This window comes from Oncorhynchus clarkii, chromosome 19, assembly GCF_045791955.1.
Source record: "Oncorhynchus clarkii lewisi isolate Uvic-CL-2024 chromosome 19, UVic_Ocla_1.0, whole genome shotgun sequence".
In the NCBI taxonomy this organism is placed as follows: domain Eukaryota; kingdom Metazoa; phylum Chordata; class Actinopteri; order Salmoniformes; family Salmonidae; genus Oncorhynchus; species Oncorhynchus clarkii.
The window spans coordinates 40273699-40294825 of NC_092165.1; the positions used below are offsets into that span (position 1 = coordinate 40273699).

Below are 21127 nucleotides of genomic sequence, written 5' to 3' on the forward strand. Positions count from 1 at the left end.
GAACGCACTGGTAGAGAGCTTCTCTTTCATGGTCTGGCAGCTGGGAAAGTGGCTCAAATTTTCTTTCCGCATCTGCGTCTCCCACAGAGTCAGTTTGGTTTTAAATGCCTTCACTGTACTGTACATATCAGAGATGACACGATCCCGACCCTGCAGCTGCAAGTTTATTGCATTCAGATGACTCGTAATGTCACACAGAAAAGCCATTTCACACAGAAACATTTCGTCTCGGAGTTGTGTTGTGTCTTTCCCTTTGCTGTCCAAGAACAGACAAATCTCCTCACGAAGCTCGAAACATCTTTGAAGCACCTTTCCCTGGCTTAGCCATCGCACCTCTGTGTGATAAGGCAAATCACCATGCTCCGTTTCTAACTCCGTCAGAAATGCCTTGAACTGGCGGTGATTCAAACCTTTGGCTCTGATAAAGTTAACTGTGCGCGTGATGATGCTCATTACATGCTCCATTTTCAAGGCTTTACCGCACAACGCTTCCTGGTGTATGATACAATGATAAGCTGTCAGCTCACCTGTCGCGTTTTCCTCTTGCATCTTTTCCCGTATCTTCGCCACCAGTCCGCTCCTGTGTCCACACATCGCAGGTGCTCCGTCGGTTGTCAAACCCACGAGTTTTTCCCAAGGCAGCTCCATCTCATTTACACATCTTGACACCTCTTCATACAAATCATGCCCCGTAGTTGTGCCATGCATAGGACGTAAAGCCAAAAACTCCTCTGTCACGCTTAGGTTGGAGTCCACTCCGCGGATGAAAATTGACAACTGGGCAATGTCAGAAATGTCGGTGCTCTCATCCACAGCCAAGGAATATGCAATAAAATCTTTTCCCTTTTTCACAAGCTGCTCTTTTAGATTGATGGACAACTGGTCTACTCTCTCGGCAATGGTGTTTCTGCTCAGACTCACATTTAAAAAGAGTTGCCTTTTTTCTGGGCAAACTTCGTCACAAACTTTAATCATGCAGTTTTTGATGAAATCCCCCTCCGTAAATGGCCGGGCTGATTTAGCGATCTCTTCTGCCAAAATAAAACTGGCCTTGACAGCAGCCTGGCCTTGTGATTTGGCTTTTTTGAACAGAGCCTGTCGAGATTTGAGGCCTCGTTTTAATTCCTCTGCCTTTTGTAGCCTTTGTTCCATGTCCATATTCTTGTTTTTGTCGCGTGTTTCGTTTCATAATGTCGTCTCAGATTATACTCTTTCAGTACCGCCACACTTTCTCCACACAGAAGACACACAGGTTTTCCAGCTACCTTCGTGAACATATACTCCGACTCCCACCTTGTTTGAAACCCCCGGTTCTCAGTATCCACCTTCCGTTTTGCCATTTTTGATGGGTATCTGAAAGTTAATTTTACTGTGATGCTGACGACTGCTGTGCCAATAAATATTGAAATGAAGCAGCCTACTGCTCGGTGCGTCACCTTTGCATTGTGGGAAATGTAGTATTGGTGCGTGTAAAAGATCTGCGGGCTGCCGGCTTGCTGCGGGCCGGTTCTAATAATAAATCAAGATCATCCCAGGGGCCGTAAAAAACCTTCTTGCGGGCCGGATGTGGCCCGCGGGCCTTGACTCTGACATATGTGGTCTATTAAAACCTCTACAGCTTCTGTGGGTCCCCTGCGGGACGGTTGAGCTAATGTAGGCTAAAGTGATTAGCATGAGGTTCTAAGTGACAAGAACATTTCCCAGGTCATAGACATATCCAATATTTCCAATTTACAGTAGCTATTACAGTAAAATAATACCATGCTATTGTTTGAGAAGAGTGCACAGTTATGAACTTGAAAATGTATTAATAAACCAATTAGGCACATTTGGACCATCTTGATAAAGAAACGTTGAACAGAAATACAATGGTTCATTGGATCAGCCTAAAACTTTGCACATACACTGCTGCCTCCTAGTGGCCAAAATGTAAATTGCACATGCGCTGGAATAATACATTATGGCCTTTCTCTTGCATCTCAAAGATGATGGTACAAAAAAATACAAAAAAACGCATGTTTTTTTCTTTGTATTATCTTTTACCAGATATAATGTGTTATATTCTACTACATTAATTTAGCATTTCCACAAACTTCAAAGTGTTTCCTTTCAAATGGTATCAAGAATATGACATCCTTGCTTCAGGTCCTGAGCTACAGGCAGTTAGATTTGGGAATGTCATTTTAGGTGAAAATTGAAAAAAGGGGGCGGATCCTTAAGAGGTTTAAACTAATTTGCAGCATGCTGATGTTACCATTGAAGGCCAAAACTCCATCCCACTAAAACTGGTTAAAAAAACAGACAGTCTTTTCAAACAGAACTTACACTAAAAGGGCATTATCATCATTTTCACAATTATACAGTATTATTCCAACCTCAGTGTGGAAATATATATAAATCACAGGAAAATCACATTTTGGGGATTCATTTTTATTTCTGGATAGTTGCTGATTGAAAATACAGTCTACACAAGATCTTCTAATCAGCAGGTTTGAACGGGTGGGAGTTTTGGCTTCTCATAGTGACATTACAATGCGGTAAATTGGTTAATAGTTCAGCCCTCGCTGCCAAAAACAGATAGTTTTCAGTTTTCCTCTCCCCACTCAGAACACTCCCAGACAATCCTAGAAAAAGTCTTGCTTGATTAATATTTTTTTGCAATGGAAATCTATTACAGTAAGGTACTTAATTCTTGCCCAGAAATGATTTGATATTGATTTTTTTTTAAATGGCTGTATTGGGTCTTTGATGATGTCTAATCTATTATCCTCACACCAGCATCCATTCCTGTGCCAACTAAACATTATGGGAAAAAGACTACTTATGGTAATAAAGGAATGTTGACTTTAATTTATGAACCATGACGGTATGACTATTTGCACAGCACATCAAACTCTATTGCTTTTTTCTTTTGCAGTGGCAAAGGGGAATTATTTTTGATGCAGTATTTAATTAAAAATGTTAACATCCAATTTCAGGCTTAATATTTCCTTCATGGTATTTAAAAACAATCCAATCAAGTCAAAGCACGGTTGTTATATGCCTATATGACCAGCAATCTGCTCATTATAAGGAGGTGGCCAGAGGGAAGGGTTGGCATTTCAAGCTCTACTGACTAGTGCAGTATAAATAACAGAGCTCGCAGCCCTTTCTGTCATGAGCGATAAGTTAGACACAAGACCTGGCATTTAAGAATGCTGTTGGCTTCATGAAATTTAACTGGCATCCACACCAATTATCCAAGTTATTTTTGATGAAGATAAATTCAGTCAACAAGTATACTGCAGCAATGCATTCTGTCTTCTGGGGAACAAAACATTTTTCTTTTTCACACGTTTGTCTTTTATATACAGTTGAAGTGGGAAGTTTACATACACTTAGGTTGGAGTCATTCACACTCGTTTTTCAACCACTCCATAAATATCTTGCTATCAAACTATAGTTTTGGCAAGTTGGTTAGGACATCTACTTTGTGCATGACACAAGTCATTTTTCAAAAAATTGTTTACGGACAAGATTATTTCACTTATAACTCACAATTCCAGTGGGTCAGAAGTTTACATACACTAAGTTGACTGTGCCTTTAATCAGCTTGGAAAATTCCAGAAAATTATGTAATGGCTTTAGAAGCTTTTGATAGGCAAAATTATATAATCTGAGTCAATTGTAGGTGTATCTGTGGATGTATTTCAAGGCCTACCTTCAAACTCAGTGCCTCTTTGCTTGACATCATCGGAAAATCAAAATAAATCAGCCAAGACCTCAGAAAAAAAATTGTAGACCTCCACAAGTCTGGTTCCTGCTTGGGAGCAATTTCCAAACGAATGAAAGCACCACGTTCATCTGTACAAACAATAGTATACAAGTATAAACACCATGGGACCACGCAGTCGTCACACCGCTCAGGAAGGAGATGCGTTCTGTCTCCTAGAGATGAACGTACTTTGGTGCGAAAAGTGCAAATCAATCCAAGAACAACAGCAAAGGACCTTGTGAAGATGCTGGAGGAAACAGGTACAAAATTATCTATATCCACAGTAAAACGAGTCCTATATCGACATAACCTGAAAGGCCGCTCAGCAAGGAAGAAACCACTGCTCCAAAAATGCCGTAAAAAATCCAGACTACAGTTTGCAACTGCACATAGGGACAAAGATCGTACTTTTTGGAGAAATGTCCTCTGGTCTGATGAAACAAAAATAGAACTGTTTGGCCATAATGACCATCGTTATGTTTGGAGGAAAAAGGGGGATGCTTGCAAGCCGAAGAACAACATCATCCCAACCGGGGGTGGCAGCATCATGTTGTGGTTTGCTGCAGGAGGGACTGGCGCGCTTCATAAAATAGATGGCATCATGAGGAAGGAAAATTATGTGGATGTATTGAAGCAACATCTCAAGACATCAGTCAGGAAGTTAAAGCTTGGTCGCAAATGGGTCTTCCAAATGGACAATGACCCCAAGCATACTTCCAAAGTTGTGGCAAAATGGCTTAAGGACAACAAAGTCAAGATATTGTAGCGGCCATCACAAAGCCCTGACCTCGACCCTATAGAAAATTTGTGGGCAGAACTGAAAAGCGTGTGCGAGCAAGGAGGCCTACAAGCATGACTCAATTGCACAAGCTCTGTCAGTAGAAATGGGCCAAAATTCACCCAACTTATTGTGGGAAGCTTGTGGAAGGCTTCCCGAAACGTTTGACCCAAGTTAAACAATTTCAAGGCAATGCTGCCAAATACTAATTGAGTGTATGTAAACTTCTGACCCACTGGGAATGTGATGAAAGTAAATAAATCACTCTCTCTACTATTATTCTGGCATTTCACATTCTTAAAATAAAGTGGTGATCCTAACTGACCTAAGACAGGGAATTTTTTACTAGGAATAAATGTCAGGAATTGTGTAAAACGGAGTTTAAATGTATTTTGCTAAGGTGTATGTAAACTTCTGACTTCAACTGTAGCCTACAGTATGTAACTGTGTTTTGCTACTATTGAGAGGCATGTCCAGAGAGGATTACATTTAAGCTGAAGTCTTAAGTGCTGGCATAACATGTCTTCTCTGGATGGTTAGAGTTCTACTGAGGGAGCTGTTTAGTAGTTTTGCTCCTCTATCCTCTCCTCCAGTCTATCTTACCCCTGTATCGATTAACTGACAAGAAGGAAGCTGTACATCATCCACTTCCTGTTCAGCTGACGCCACTTGATTGCAGCAACCATAGAACACCTGCCATAACACCATCATTCACATCCTCGTGCTCCATAGAGACAAACATCACACAGACTTCAGGATAAGACCCTCTTGCTAATCAGGATAGATTGGTTATCATTATCTTATAACAGTGCCATAGAGTGTAGTCTACAGTGTAGACTATAGAATTAATTACTTATACCCACTAAAGACTGGTCATCTAAAGACTAAAGACTTAATCACTTGTGCATAACAAAAACTAAGGATACATAAACTTAAGTAATTATAACACTTTCAAAAGTAGCTATGGTTCCCCAATGTGTTATTGTTTTAAACAAAGCTTTTTTACAGCCTTGACTTGTTTGTCCTCATTACAGTGTTCTAGACTGTGTAGAAGTTTATTGCCATCTAGTGGCAAAGAGATGATAATGTGATTTTTATTTACCTGTATTTAACTAGGCAAGTCAGTTAAGAACAAATTCTCATTTATAATGATAGCCTACAAACAGTGGGTTAACTGCGTTGTTCAGGGGCAGAATGACAGATTTTTACCTTGTCAGCTCGGGGAATCGATCTCGCAACCTTTCGGTTACTGGTCCTATGCTCTAACCACTAGGCTACCTGCCGCCCCAATTTAACAATATGAATACTTGTGCATCAACACATGAAAATGATGGGGTTAAGTGGTTAGAGCCTTGAATACTAAAAACACCATATTAATACGATACAATATGTGTTTGGATTTGATATCATGAACATAAATAACAAGTGAATACAATGTCAGTACTAAAGTAATTGTGTCATAACATGTCATAATGTAAACTGTTACCGTAATATGTTGGAAGTACCTCAGTCTGGAGTGTGTGACGTGGATGTGCCGTATGCTAATGAGAGTGCTGGTGGGAGTCCCAGAGAGACAGCTGCTGGGTCTGGGGGCAGAGCTGGATGGGGGTCAGAGGGCAAGGGGGAGACTTGTGCTGTCAACACAGTGGCCTATTGGCAACCAAGAACCAGGGAGGTTGAAGTGGTTACAATGGGGTGTGTGTTTAAGATCTGACTGGAGTTACTAGGGTAATAACATTGTTATTATTCAAGGATAAGTGCAACAGTGTTTTACAGTGATTCAGACTTTGATTTTATTAGTTTGTCCTTTCCAGTTAAATGTTATTTATTTATTTATTTTATTGAACCTTTATAAAAATAGGCAAGTCAGTTAACCTCTACGCAATGGGTGTCCCTAATCCGGGACGGTTGTTTTCAAAGTGTGCGAAAGTGACTAGAATGATGTTGTATACAACAGCCAACTTTCCGGGACATCATATATCTTATATGGGCAGAAAGCTTAAACTATTGTTTATCTAACTGCAGTGTCAAATTAACAGTAGCTCTTACAGTGAACAAATACCATGCTATTGTTTGAGGAGAGTGTACAACAACAACAAAAAATTACCATGGCAACTGGTTTGATACATTCACCTCTGAAGGTAAATAACGTACTTACATTCAGTAATCTTGCTCTGATTTGTCATCCTGAGGATCCCAGAGATAAAATGTTGCATAGTTTTGCTTGATAAATCCATTTTTATGTTCAAATGTAGGAACTGGGGTCTACAGTTCGATCCCCACTGCTGTATCTGTCTCCACACCCACCCTGCCCAGCCATCTAGATGTGTGAAAGTTAGTGTATAAGCTAATGATCCATTATGTATGACATTCCTGGGAGTGTGTAAACATTTTTTTTTTTATTGCCATAGCGTTTTTGTATGTTCTCTATAGTTATGTACTTGAAAATGAATCAACTGACCAATTCGGCACATTTTGGCAAACTCCTGACAGACTGAATACAAAATATTGATCAGTAAGGTAATTCTTCACGGGATCAGTCTGAAACGTTGCACACATACTGTTGCCATCTGGTGGCCAAACTAAACTAAACTACACCTAGACCTCTGAAAGTGTGGCCTTTATTTTGCATTTCAAAGATGAAGGAACAACAACAACAAAAATGTTTTGTTTGTATTATCTTTTACCAGATCTAATGTGTTATATTCTCCTACATTCATTTCACATTTCCACAAACTTCAAAGTGTTTCTTTTCAAATGGTACCCAGAACATGCATATCCTTACTTCATGTCCTGAGCTACAGGCAGTTAGATTTGGGTATGTCATTTTAGGCGAAAGTTTAAAAAAAGGGTACTATCCTTGAGAGAACAACTTCTTATTTTACAACGATGGCCTACCCTAGCCAAGCCCTCCCCTGACCCGGACAACGCTGGGCCATTTGTGCGCCGCCCTATGGAACTCCCGATCACGGCCGGTTGTGATACAGCCCGGGATCGAACCAGGGTCTGTAGTGACACCTCTAGAACTGAGATGCAGTGCCTTAGACTGCTGCGCTCCCGGGAGCCCTAAACCGTATGTCTGATGGGGCTCAGAACTTTATTATTCTACAATCTACCCTTGCCTGTGTCCCATTACACATCACATACAATCTGAAAATACAAACCTCGCCTTCATCTTTTTTATTCAAACTGTCATGGATACAGGGACACAGTAGGATTTATTGGTGCCACTATACTTCCTCTTTCTCTCTCATTCTCAGTCACTTCAAAAGCACAGGAGTAGGTCGACAGGGCAGGGGAGGGGTGCACCATTGTTAATTGGCCTTTGAGATTAACAGAAAGGTGAACGAAGAAGAGGAGAGATGGAAAATAGGGTCCTGTTGCCTCCAAGTGCCGACAGCATGAGCAGCTCAACCCTTCATACCAGGGGTTGGACACGTTAAAATATATGTAATTCAGACATTATGTAGTTCAGGCTACATATTCTGAGAGAAATAACACGTTAGTAAATTATTAGTTATAAAACATGATACGCCTATAACATGTAATAGATACACAGTGCATTTGACTCTGAAAAGTCAATAAATATGAATATTATCGTCCTTTACAGGTGCGCTTAAACAACGTCTTGCGGTCAGGGCTGAGGGCAGCGAAGCGGTATGGTGGATACAGGCGTGTGGTGTAGGTTACTTACCAGACAAACGGTTTCCTCACATCTCATGCCACACTGCTGCCAAGAGGAGCTAGTTCAATGGAACGAAAGGTACTATTTTTTCTTCAATAGGGGGATGGAGCTCAATTAGCATTTCACAAGTCCCTTTTTCCTCCTCTATTGCAACCTTCCCCGCGGAGCCTGCTTTCTCCGGGGATTGTCCTGTTTTGGGCGCTTGTTGCCGTTGGCAGGGTGACAGTATTCGAGTGTGCAAACTTGTGCTATTGTCCGCCGGCCAGAAGGAGCTATGGAGACCCACTAATATGACACAGGAAAATGTTTGCTGATGGCAATTCTATGGGCTTTGTCCAACTCTTTCTCCTTCATGACGACTCGATTTAAGTCTCTAAATGTTTGACTACAAATGCAGGAGTGCTATCCAGCTCCTTTCCCTTTGTCCCGCGAGGTTTGAATGAGTAATTCAGCTTTTGTGTAGCTCAGTTGAGGGGGAAAATAGAAAGACAAGATTCTTGAGCGCTCAAGCCCCCTTTCCATGGATATGTGCTCTTTAGATCACCCCCCAACCAAATCCTACATCTGACATCACTCTAGGAGGGGGGAGTCTAGAACAAAACAGTTGAATGTAACAAATGTTGTCTCGCAGTGATGAAGCATGTCCATTCCAGCCTAGTTAGAATAATAATGCTACGGGAAATATGTAAACTTTTGGATAAACTATTGTATGGATGTTCCATGAGCGCGCGGAAGACCGGGCAGAAATATTGCATATATTAGCTGCTTTTCTTGAGGGATCTCCATGACAACAATTTGTGATGGCAAAGAATTCAATACTGGGGCGCTTGGAGGCTGATTGGGGAGCATTGTGAGGGGCCTGGGGTCGCTGATTGGTTCAAGGAAAGCACCATAACTACAAGCAGTTTATATTCATTCAACTTGTTGAAGCAGTCAGACTGCGTCTGGGAGAGAGACAGGAATGGGAATCCTCTACAGGGGACATGGTACGTTCTATTTGTGGATATGAATGGATAACTTGCAACCGATGTTTTTTTAGGCTATGCGCAATTGTGTAGGCGAATTATTGTTTTATCATGCGTAATTGTGTAATTGTTGAGGGATTCTTCATGAACAACGAATCATGTAAGTAGGCTACATTCAGTTCTTAATATGTTTTCCATTTACCCTAACAAATTTGGTTGCGCATGCTTCTCAATGATGCCATTCACTTTTTCCTCAGATTTTTAAGATGAAGAATATCATTTGCATGGACTTTTTTGGTAGTATGGATTAAACAATTTACACTTTCACACTGTTTAAAATGGCAAGTGCAGACAGTGAAGTGAAAACGTTACTGAACTTTGTAAACTTGGCATCCAGTGACATCAAAGCAGCTCTAGACAAATCAGCCCCTTGCAGGCGCTCTGTGGACCACAGGAAATACCTGCAGAAACAGCTCAAGCGTTTTTCTCAGAAATACTCTCGGATGCCCAGATGCCACACACACAGGTCCGCGGAGTCTGGCATCGTCAAAGCCCTGGTGGACAAGTCTAGCGCGTATTCTTTGGAGACAATTCACCAGAGCATGACGCCCATCAATGAAAAAGGGGGTTCGGGTGCGCAAGACGAGGTGAACGTAAGGATGGGTCAGAACCCAATTGCAGACAGTGCTAACAGCAAGCAAGATCAGGTACCCATGAGGAAACGTCAACTCCCTGCATCGTTTTGGGAGGAACCCCGGTTAGCCCAAACCAATACAGAACCTTCACTGTATGGATGGAAAAAGAGCCAAGGTGTGACCCGAATCAATAGGGTTGAAAAAAAAATCAAAAATCACCAGGAACCAAAACCGACCTTGTTTCAATCCAATCGACTTAGCTCTATCGAAAAAGAACCGCTCAACGTGGACTTGGTCTCTCACAACGTCAGTGTGTGCGGTTGCTGTCCGTTTCAGTACCATGGACACCACGTCTTCCAGAGTCACATAGTTGTTCCCCACTCAACTGTGGGACTCTGGGGAAAAGTCCCAGTGGCTGAAATTGAAACGCCTGATATGGCACACGGACATAATAACCAAACGCATGTCGTGGTCAAACCCATACCGACTAAACCCACGGTCCCCTCATCGATTTTCAGCGTGTTTGGCTTCATTTAAACACAATTATGCACGTATAAATACATTTTAAATACGCAATTCTTCATTTAAATAAGCAACAATGAAGATGTAAATATGAATTAGTTGACTTTGCAATGCCATATGTTTTTATTTAAAACTTGGTATTTCTCTTTTTTTTAAGAGTAGTCAGTCATTGGCACTTAAGTCTTTCAGACCAAATAAGCTGTTTCTGCTCGGAAGACCTGCAACGTTAGTTTACCTACCACTTGGCTTCCATATAATCTAAGAGGAATTCATGATAAAATCATAGCACTGTATAAAACTGAAAAATGTAGACTATACTTCATCATCCTTCTCTCTAATTCTATACTTCACATGTGTTGGTATAGGATTGGAGTGACATTCGAAGTTGTTCATTCTTTGATTATTTGTGATCAGCTATGCTGAAGGGAAGGTCTGCTTGTATGTTGATTACTTCATGGTGTTTGTGTAGGCTATATATTTCTAAAATACACTGATTTAAAAACGAATTGATCGAAATGACTTGTTGTAGTTCACTGATATTTTTCCACAAAGGTAAACAGACTGACAGTGACGTTTCCCCCCCCCCCCCCCCCCCCAGAATTTCTGGATATTTTCTGTTTGTAAATAATACTTGTTAAATGGAGAATTTACATTTATTTTTTTAAATAAAATGCAGATGTTTCGATTTTTTTCTTTGGTTCCAGCACCTTTTCCAATACAGGATCATACATTTTGGCACTGACATTTACAGTACATTACAACAACAACTGGACTATTATATAGGCCTACACTCATTGCAGAAGGTCTGTTGAAAACACACTTTAAAAGCATATTACAAAATTAGTGCTGAATATACAAGTACATTCCATAAACCATCAAACTGATTGTCTGCATTTGTTTGCCTGGGCCTAAACATCTAAATGACACAGGTATTTTAAAAGCTTACCTTGAGTTTCATTTAAGCTCAGTTTCGTTGCACTTCTTCAGAGATTATCAACTGCTGTGGCTTTAGGCTATCTGTTGTCATTTGTCAACCCGTCCACTCAGAACTGCAGCTCACTTCCATACACACATGCTATGTGCAAACAACACACACACACATAGTTTGCCATTACACACATTTTACCCTATCAAGTAATAATTACTAATCCATAAATACAGCCCAAACTCCTGTAAACAGGTAATATACTATAAGGCACAACACAGAACACTGATAAGCCTTATTTGCCATCGGGGCAGAAGTCATCAAAGCTGTGTCTGGGCAAGCTGAGGTACTGCAGCAGTCTGTCTGGGAGGGGTAGTCTGTCCAAAGACCTGAGTCTGGACACACCCACCTGCTCACGGATCCTTAACCTACATAGGTGCATCAGTGGACGGGATGACACTGAGGAAACAGCATGGGAAATTGTGTTAGATTGTCCCTCCTGTTTGTGTGTGTGTGTGTGTGTGTGTGTGTGTGTGTGTGTGTGTGTGTGTGTGTGTCTAGATGTACTCACATGACTTGGCCTTGATGCTGGGCCATTCTCGCCGGCCGCCCAGGACCTCGGTGAGTCTGGCACACAGTTGAACATTACCAACATAGTCCAGCAGCAAGTCTATGACGGGCCCTTCCCAGTTACACATGGATGGTAATGAGATTAACTCACAAAACTAAGGGATATTAGGATGAACAGAAAGAAAAGATAATGAGCATCATGCCTTCTTGAAAAATCAAGTTCCCATAATAATTGTGATCACGGCAATAGGAGCCTACTTTGACTTACCTGTACTTTGCTGACAGCAGGTTCTGTGCAGGTTAGAAGAGACATGTCATTGGTGCATTTGCTGATGTCAACACCTATGCTGCCCATGCTGTCCTGTGCTGGATGTGGGCCGCAACCATAAGCACATCTGAAGCAGGCCTGGGCATCACAGCCCTTATCCAAAAGGCACTTGAGAAGAGGTAGGTTATTCAGGCAGAGTACAATAGCACCAGGGAAGGTGGTAGGACAGGCTGGGATGCTTGTGTTAATATCGGCCCCATGCTCCAGCAGTAGAGAGACAATCCTGGCACAACCGTGTCTTACAGCTGCTAGTAGAGGGTTGACTGGGTCCAGGCTCAGATTAGCACCAGCTTTCAGTAACATTTCTACTGTCTTACTGCTCCCATTGGCAATGGCAAAGTAAAGTGGTGTGGTGCGGTGATCCGAATACCGGATGGAGCGATTGTGGGATAGTGTGGCATTGACGTCGGCTCCTGTCTTGAGCAGTATGGCTGTGACCATGTCCCTGTTGTGCTCTGCAGCCAGGTGGAGGGGGCTGATTCCACTGTGGCGAACTCTGGCCCGACTGGTGACCGGGACGAGCAGGGACACAATCCTGGAACAAGTGGACATTAGTACTGTACATAAGAGTAATACAAAATACAGACATGACAAGAGCCATATAGTGCATTCTAACTTACTCATGGTGTCCATACTGAGCAGCAATGTGTAGAGGTAGGAGTCCTGTCTTGGTGGGTTTGTTGGCGTCTGTGTTGTGAGATAGTAGCAGCTCTACTATCTCCCTGTGGCCATCTTTACTGGCCTCATACAGGGCTGTAGCACCGTCACATGTCTGCATGTTAATGTCAGCACCTGGGGAAAAGAACACAACGTCAGAGACATCGCAAAGAACTGACCGACTGTTATAAGAACACATCACTTAATCACTTTAAGAGGCCATTGTCTGTCTCAATAAGGTGATAATTAACAGCCATATAGCATGGATGCATTATGTGGCCATACATGTCATGTCAGACATTACAGAACTACATACAGTGAACCCTACCTTTCCTAATGAGGTACCGTAGGGCATCTACACGTCCTTGCTGGACTGCTACTATTAGTGGTGTGATGCTGTAGGTATTAGGAGGGTTAATGGTGGCTCCTGCCCTAACCAGCATCTCGCAGATCTCCATGTTGTCCCTGCACACTGCCTCATGGAGTGCTGTCCAGCCCCGGTTACACCTCTGGTTCACTGTGGCCCCGAATGACAGGATGAGGCTCACTATTTCCACGTTCTCCCGCTCACATGCTGGAAGGCATCAGATGACATTAGGTTAGCCTGGCAGAAGATACCATGCTTTAGAATAGGCCATCTATTTAAAAACAGAGGTATCATTATCTTCCACTCTCAGGCTATAGACTATGTGGAGAGATGTACCTTTGTATAGGGGGGTCTCTTTGTTCTTGCAGCTGATGTCGGGGTCTGCCCCTGCCTGTAGAAGGCACTGCACACAGGACAAGTGCTGACCGGAAACTGACAGGAGCAGAGCAGTCTGTTCCTGGAGGGTGCGCTTGTCAACTGACCCTGGTTGGGCTGGAGGAGAAATATATGCATAGGCTACAATGCACAAATGTAAACACACAATGCTTAAACATCATTTACAACTTTGATAATATATAAAGTATGTTGTCTTCTTTTCAGCATTTCATGATCCTCCAGTCTATTTAATTCAACCGCAACAATAAAGGCAAGGATTTACATTGATAGACTGTAAAAATGATGCTTTCAACATGTACCTTTCATCAGTGCCTTTATGCATTCAGCTTGGCCATAATATGCAGCCTCATGCAAAGGTATCCATCCGTCTTTGTTCTCTTTCATCAGGCTGAGTGGTGCAGCCACTGACAGCTCATTCACAGTTTGAGCATCTCCTCTCTGGATGGCAAACACTATTGGCTCTACATCCCTACAACAGAGGGAAGGCAAATTACTTGAAGAGACAATGCAGAATCTAGGTTAATAGATGCAGGTTTATTATACCAAGTTCTCTCATAAAAAAATCGTTTTTAATGTTTTTAAATAATGAGTAGAATCCCCGTGGACTAAATGTGTGTATTCTGTTTCAGTGTATAAAAAAGACAACGAGGAAAAATGTCGGTCTTATATCATCAATGATAACATATTTTCATTTACAAGGACACATTATGGCCATTACATCTAACCATCTATCTAACCACTGGCAACTAAAATAAAATCACTGATAGGCCGATTGCCCAGGGCTTCACAAGTAGCAAAATACTCACTCCGCTGACTCTGACGTAATGTCGTTCTGCCGTCGCCGCTCAACGCACCGTTTCTCATCGCTCGATAATTTGCTTAAAGATGTGTTGCCCTTGTTCCCACCATAGCAAAATTGCGATAGATACTCAGAATAACTAAATCTCGTCATTGTTTTAGCGGATCCACACGCGTTGTAGAGAACACACGGGGCAGAGCAGCGGTCGAAGCAATGACAACAGCGGGGGAGGAAAGCCAGGGCTCAGCTGTGCTTTCAGAGATTATTTTAGGACTGCATTGACATGTGTGTGTTGGGGGTGGTGGCTACTATACCATATATGTCAAGGCACTCCAGAATCAGTCGCTCAAAGATAAAAAGCAAATTGCATCAGGATACCTTGGGAATCTGTTCTCCACCCCCTTAGTTTTTTATTATGGCATTTCCTAACTGAACTGGCAGGTGTTTTTATATTATGATACATTTGAAAAAGGTATTGTGTTAATGCTACTGGAATTGTCAATAACGTGAGAATGTAAAAAAAAACAAATGCAAGGGTTATTATAACAAAATTATAAACCCAACCCCATTTGGTAAATAAGTCAAATGGCACCTTCTTTACCATATGGCTTTTGTGCAAAAAATGCTGACAGCATGGAAATCTTAACAATATGAGCATAAGTGACTATTGTCTAAGGTTTGAACACTGCAGCTTTAGAATACAACATAATGCCCTTCAGAGTTTGATGCCTACAGCTGTTGTATAACCCACTATATCATAGTGACAGGGGTTCAGAATTTTACTTCCTTTATCTTTGATGTAACTACGTTAATTTAAAAAATTGTATTTAACCTTTATTTAACTAGAAATAACATGTACCTGACCCTGCAGATTGTTACACATCTGATACAGTATAATGCACTCAATTATTTTGAACAGAGGCATTAAAAAGACATCTTCATTTTCTGGGCTCACCTCAAAGAGTTGAAGGATGAGTGGATTGCAGTGGGGTGAGTCCGAGAGTTAGAGGTATCCATGTTATTGATATTTTGTCTTTGGCATAGTGTTCTGGACAGGCTGGCTGGGATGGTCCCATTGGTGGTCACCATGTTGCACTCAACAACTAGGTTATGCAACACTTCCCTGTTGTCCTCGTAGCCCAGTGATGTGCCTGTTGGTCCTGGAGTTGCAACACAGGGACCTGGAAGGTAGTTAACAGCATGAATCAATTCATCATTAAACAAAATATTCCACTCAGTCATCAAACATAGAAGTTAGAATTTCCCTTCAAAATCGTACAATCATGAAATAAGATGGGAGAGATAGAGCGCACAACAAACTTATGCAGTATCAAACTTAAGCAGTATCAACATACAGTCATACGTTTTCCGCATGTGGAGTAAACTCAGGGCCAGTCACTCCTGTGTTGATGTGAGAGAAAAGAGCTATCTGTGCTGCCAGACGACAGAGAGCAAGCAGCCCCAGCAGTGGTGATGCCTTTTAAGGACATGTTTAGCTTTGTTTGGTTCTACTTGATTCTGCTTCACTAAAAAGCCTCTCTCTGTCTTGAAGGCTTGCATGGTTATGGCAGAGGTTATGAAGGAGTATTACAATCACCCATAGAACAGCTTGAATTACAGTCCCCGGTAATATACATCAACTTTTGTGACATAAGATAAATCACTCAATCTTAAGAAAATAAACAGTCACCATCCAGAAATAACAAGATTAACCCTGCCAAAATGAAATGCCTTTGATTAGAAATTTTACAAATCTATCTATGGGGAAGTCAAAAGCATTCTACAGTATATTTAAAAAAGCATATAGGCTAAAACATATTTATGATGCAGGTAATGCAGAATTTTTCCATCTATGTAATTCCCAAAGCTCTTTCTGACAGTCTCAGTACACTATTTCTACTCTGCTCGGTTTCCAGAGCACCCAAAGCATATTTCCAAGATCTGTTATTATTAGACAATAACACTGGTTGAGGCTGTGGGTTCATTTTAGATTGATTGCTATTTTCTGTCTAACTTTACAGTCAAGTAAATGTAATCCAATCCCATACCATTACCACTGGGCCTACGTCCTAAAACATACCACCACCACGGTAACTAGCATAATGTTTGCCTTTCTGAACAACGGGTTTATCAACATATCTCCTTACAACAGGATTAGCAACTTGCTAAATTATATTTGCTGAAAATTGCAGAGCATCAGCTGGGACCGAGAGACTGAAAAACATCTTCTATCTCAAGGCCATCAGAGTGTTAAATAGCCATCACTAGCCGGCTTTCACCCGGTTACGCAATCCTGCACCATTTTCATTTTTATTTATTTTATTTTTATTTAACCTTTATTTAACTAGGCAAGTCAGTTAAGAACAAATTCTTACTTACAATGACGGCCTACACTGGTCAAACCAGGATGATGCTGGGCCAATTGTGCGCCACCCTATGGGACCAATCACGGCCTGATGTGATACAGCCTGGAACTGTATCAGAGGCTGCAGCCCTATATACACTACTGGTCAAAAGTTTTTGAACACCAACTCATTCAAGGGTTTTTATTTATTTGTACTATTTTCTACATTGTATAATAATAGTGATGACATTAAAACTATGAAATAACACATATGGAATCATGTAGTAACCAAAAATGTGTGAAACAAATCTAAATCTATTTTATATTTGAGATTCTTCAAAGTAGCCACCCTTTGCCATGATGACAGCTTTGCACACTCTTGACATTCTCTCAACCAGATTCATGAGGAATGCTTTTCCAACAGTCTTGAAGAAGTTCCCACATATGCTGAGCAATTGTTGTCTGTTTTTCCTTCATTCTGCGGTCTGACTCATCCCAAACCATCTCAATTTGGTTGAGGTTGGGGGATTGTGGAGTCCATCTGATGCAGCACTCCATCACTCTCCTTCTTGGTAAAATAGCACATACACAGCCTGGAGGTGTGTTGGGTCATTGTCCTGTTGAAAAACAAATGATAGTCCCACTAAGCCTAAACCAGATGGGATGGCATATCACTGCAGAATGCTGTGGTAGCCATGCTGGTTAAGTTTCCCTTGAATTCTAAATAAATCACAGACAGGGTCACTAGCAAAGAACCCTACACTATAACACCTCCTCCTCCATGCTTTACGGTGGGAAATACATATGTGGAGATCATCCGTTCACCCACACCATGTCTTACAAAAGACACAGCAGTTGGAACCAAACATCTCCAATTTGGACTCCAGACCAAAGGACAAATTTCCACTAATGTCTAATGTCCATTGCTGGTGTTTCTTGGTCCAAGCAAGTCTCTTCTTAATATTGGTGTCCTTTAGTAGTGGTTTCTTTGCAGCAATTTCGACCACGAAGGCCTGATTCACACAGTCTCCTCTGAACAGTTGATGTAGAGAAGTGTCTGATACTTGAACTCCGTGCAGTATTAATTTGGGCTGCAATTTCTGAGGCTCGTAACTCTAATGAACTTATCCTCTGCAGCAGAGGTAACTCTGGGTCTTCCATTCCTGTGGCGGTCCTCATGAGAGCCAGTTTCATCATAGCGCTTGATGGTTTATGCGACTGCACTTAAAGAAACGTTCAAAGTTCTCGAAATGTTCCGTATTAACTGACCTTCATGTCTTAAAGTAATGATGGACTGTCGTTTCTCTTTGCTATTTGAGCTGTTCTTGCCCCAATATGGACTTGGTATTTTACTAAATGTCTATCTGTCTATCAAGTCAAATCAAATGTTATTGGTCACTGTCACGCCCTGACCTTAGTATTCTTTGTTTTCTTTATTATTTTGGTTAGGTCAGGGTGTGACATGGGTGATATGTGTGTTTTTGTCTCATCTAGGGTGTTTGTAGATGTATGGAGTTGTTTCCATCTAGGTGTTTATGTAGGTCTATGGTTGCCTAGATTGGTTCTCAATTAGAGGCAGGTGTTTATCGTTGTCTCTGATTGGGAACCATATTTAGGCAGCCATCTTCTTTGGGTATTTAGTGGGTTATTGTCTATGTTATGTTGCACCTTAGCACATTGTTTATATAGCGCTCACGGTTGTTTTTGTGTTCTTCCTGAAATAAAGAAAAATGTATTCTAACCACGCTGCGCTTTGGTCCCCTCCATACGATGATCGTGACAGTCACATACACATACTTAGCAGATGTTATTGTGGGTGTAGCAAAATGCTTGTGTTTCTAGCTCCAACAGTGCAGTAGTATCGAACAATTACCCACATCTAAAAGTAAAAGAATGGAATGAAGAAATATATAAATATTAGATCAAGCAATGTCAGAGAAGCATTGACTAAAATACAGTAGAATAGAATACATGATATACATATGAGATGAGTAAAGCAGTATGTTAACATTATATAACATTATTAAAGTGGCCAGTGATTACAAGTCTATGTACACTACCGGTGCCTTCTTAAAACTTAATTTGTATAATTTCTTTCCTTCCTAATGCATTTGAGCCAATCAGTTGTGTTGTGACAAGGCAAGGGGGTGGGGGCATACAGAAGATAGCCCTATTTTGTAAAGGACCAAGTCCATAATATGGCAAGAACAGCTCAAATAAGCAAAGAGAAATGACAGTCCATTACTTTAAGACATGAAGGCCAGTCAATACGGAACATTTCAAGAACTTTGAAGGTTTCTTCAAGTGCAGTCACATAAACCATCAAGCGCTATGATGAAACTGGCTCTCATGAGGACCGCCACAGGAATGGTAGACCCAGTTACCTCTGCTGCAGAGCATAAGTTCGCTAGAGTTACCAGCCTCAAAAATTGCAGCCCAAATAAATGCTTCACAGAGTTAAAGTAACAAGATATCTCAAAATCAACTGTTCAGAGGAGACAGTGTGAATCAGGCCTTCATGGTCGAATTGCTGCAAAGAAACCACTACTTAAGGACACCAATAAGAAGAGACTTCCTTGGGCTGAGAAACACGAGCATTGGACATTAGACTGGTGGAAATGTGTCTTTTGGTCTGGAGTCCAAATTTGAGATTTTTCCTTCCAACCGCCGTGTCTTTGTGAGACGCATGTGTATTTCCCACCGTAATGCATGGAGGAGGTGGTGTTATGGTGTGGGGGTGCTTTGCTGGTGACAATGTCTGTGATTTTTTTAGAACTCAAGGCACACTTAACCAGCATGTCTACCACAGCATTCTGCAGCGATTTGCCATCCCATATGTTTTGGGCTTTAAAAAAAATATATTGTTTTATTTTACTAGGCAAGTCAGTTAAGAACAAATTATTATTTACAATGACAACCTAGGAACAGTGGGCATTACGACACATTTTTTACCTTGTCAGCTCGGGGATTCGATCCCCACCAACCTTTCAGTTACTGGCCCAATGGTCTAACCACTAGGATACCTGCCACCCCCATGGGACTATCATTTTTTTTTCAACAGGACAATGACCCAACACACCTCCACGCTGTGTAAGGGTTGTTTTCCCCAGAAGGAGAGTGATGGAGTGCTGCATCAGATGACCTGGCCTCCAGAATCCCCCTGACCTCAACCAAATTGAGATGGTTTGGGATGAGTCGGACCGCACAGTGAAGGAATAGCAGCCAGCAAGTGCCCAGCATATGTGGGAACTTCTTCAAGACTGTTGTAAAAGCATTCCAGGTGAAGCTGGTTGAGAAAATTCCCTGAGTGTGCAAAGATGTCATCAAGACAAAATTAGGCTATTTGAAGAATTTCAAATGTAAAAAATATTTGTATACTTTTTTGGTTACTGCATGATTTCATATGTGTTATTTCATAGTTTTGATGTCTTCACTATTATTCTGCAATGTAGAAAATAGTAAAAATAAAGAAAAACCCTTGAATAAGTAGGTGTTCTTAAACTTTTGACCGGTGGTGTAGCTTACAAAATTGTATATATTTGTTATTACAATGGAGAGTACCAAAATGGCTGTGTGGTGGCTTCAAAACAGTGCCCCTAGTCATCTAGGTGTAATACATATCATTGGTTGCAACCCAAATTGATATTCAGTTGATACTTTGTTTCATTGAAACTGAAGCCTACTGACATAAATTAAATGCGTCTCATTTTCTTAGTGTCAAATGAACTAGACCCATACCTACTGTATCTGGAAAAGTATCTGAAGTCAAAACAGGATTAAGAAAATGCTGGTGCTGATCAAGCTGGTTGGATACCTAACAATTATTGACCATGCATGCGGACATCTATATTTAAAAAATGAAATGTATAATAATTGTTCTATCTAGATTGCAAACACAAACTATTTCTCAATGTCAGTCAACAACTTATCAAGGCAAGTATGCATTTTATGGAGTACATTTCACTTGCTTTCCATCTGTGAAATTGAACGCCTCCCCACAGTTGCTATGACAACGGAGAACGCTCTCCTTGCATTCCCTCTTGCCTCCCCTCTGGTTCCCGGGCAACATGTAACACAAGTTCAGTTGTACACCCAAATCCGGAAAGACCTTTGTCGCTCTCTTGTTCGTGTGCATGGAACCATTCTTTCAGGAACACAACAAGTGCAAGTGCTAAGTTTTATAAACTTAATGGAGTTCAGTTGCAACACCTACAAATACAGACTCTTCCTTTTATAAATAAAGACTACCCTCCTATTAATGCAAGTGGAAAAAATAATGAAAAACATTTTTGTAACGCAATTTGAGTAAACTAGGTATGTAACAATCAACTTTTATAATCCTATGCATTATGCATGATAGCTCATCTGTTTAGCTTTGCAAATCCCTTAGAGGTTTGCCTAC

At 41.2% G+C, this 21127-nt stretch overlaps 2 protein-coding genes across 3 annotated transcripts; one reads left to right on the forward strand and one right to left on the reverse strand.

Annotated features, from left to right (window-relative positions):
• Positions 1 to 9520: 9520 nt before the first annotated feature.
• Positions 9521 to 10479, forward strand: LOC139374256 (protein FAM181A-like). The gene has a single exon (XM_071115284.1). It carries the CDS (start codon positions 9521 to 9523, stop codon positions 10352 to 10354), a length of 834 nt encoding a protein of 277 aa, XP_070971385.1. The 3' UTR covers positions 10355 to 10479.
• Positions 10444 to 15814, reverse strand: LOC139374255 (ankyrin repeat and SOCS box protein 2-like). 2 transcript variants are annotated; one of them, XM_071115282.1, is made up of 9 exons: positions 15737 to 15814; positions 15337 to 15562; positions 13882 to 14051; positions 13523 to 13678; positions 13148 to 13393; positions 12783 to 12954; positions 12103 to 12697; positions 11836 to 11989; positions 10980 to 11723 (listed from the first exon to the last, which is right to left on the reverse strand). In XM_071115282.1, the coding sequence occupies exons 1-9, from the start codon at positions 15753 to 15755 to the stop codon at positions 11560 to 11562; spliced, it is 1902 nt and encodes a 633-aa protein (XP_070971383.1). In that variant the 5' UTR covers positions 15756 to 15814; the 3' UTR covers positions 10980 to 11559. The 2 variants fall into 2 exon arrangements, with proteins under 2 accessions (XP_070971384.1, XP_070971383.1); XM_071115283.1 differs by lacking the exons at positions 15337 to 15562; positions 15737 to 15814 and adding an exon at positions 14389 to 14656 and having other exon boundaries at positions 10444 to 11723.
• Positions 15815 to 21127: the final 5313 nt, after the last annotated feature.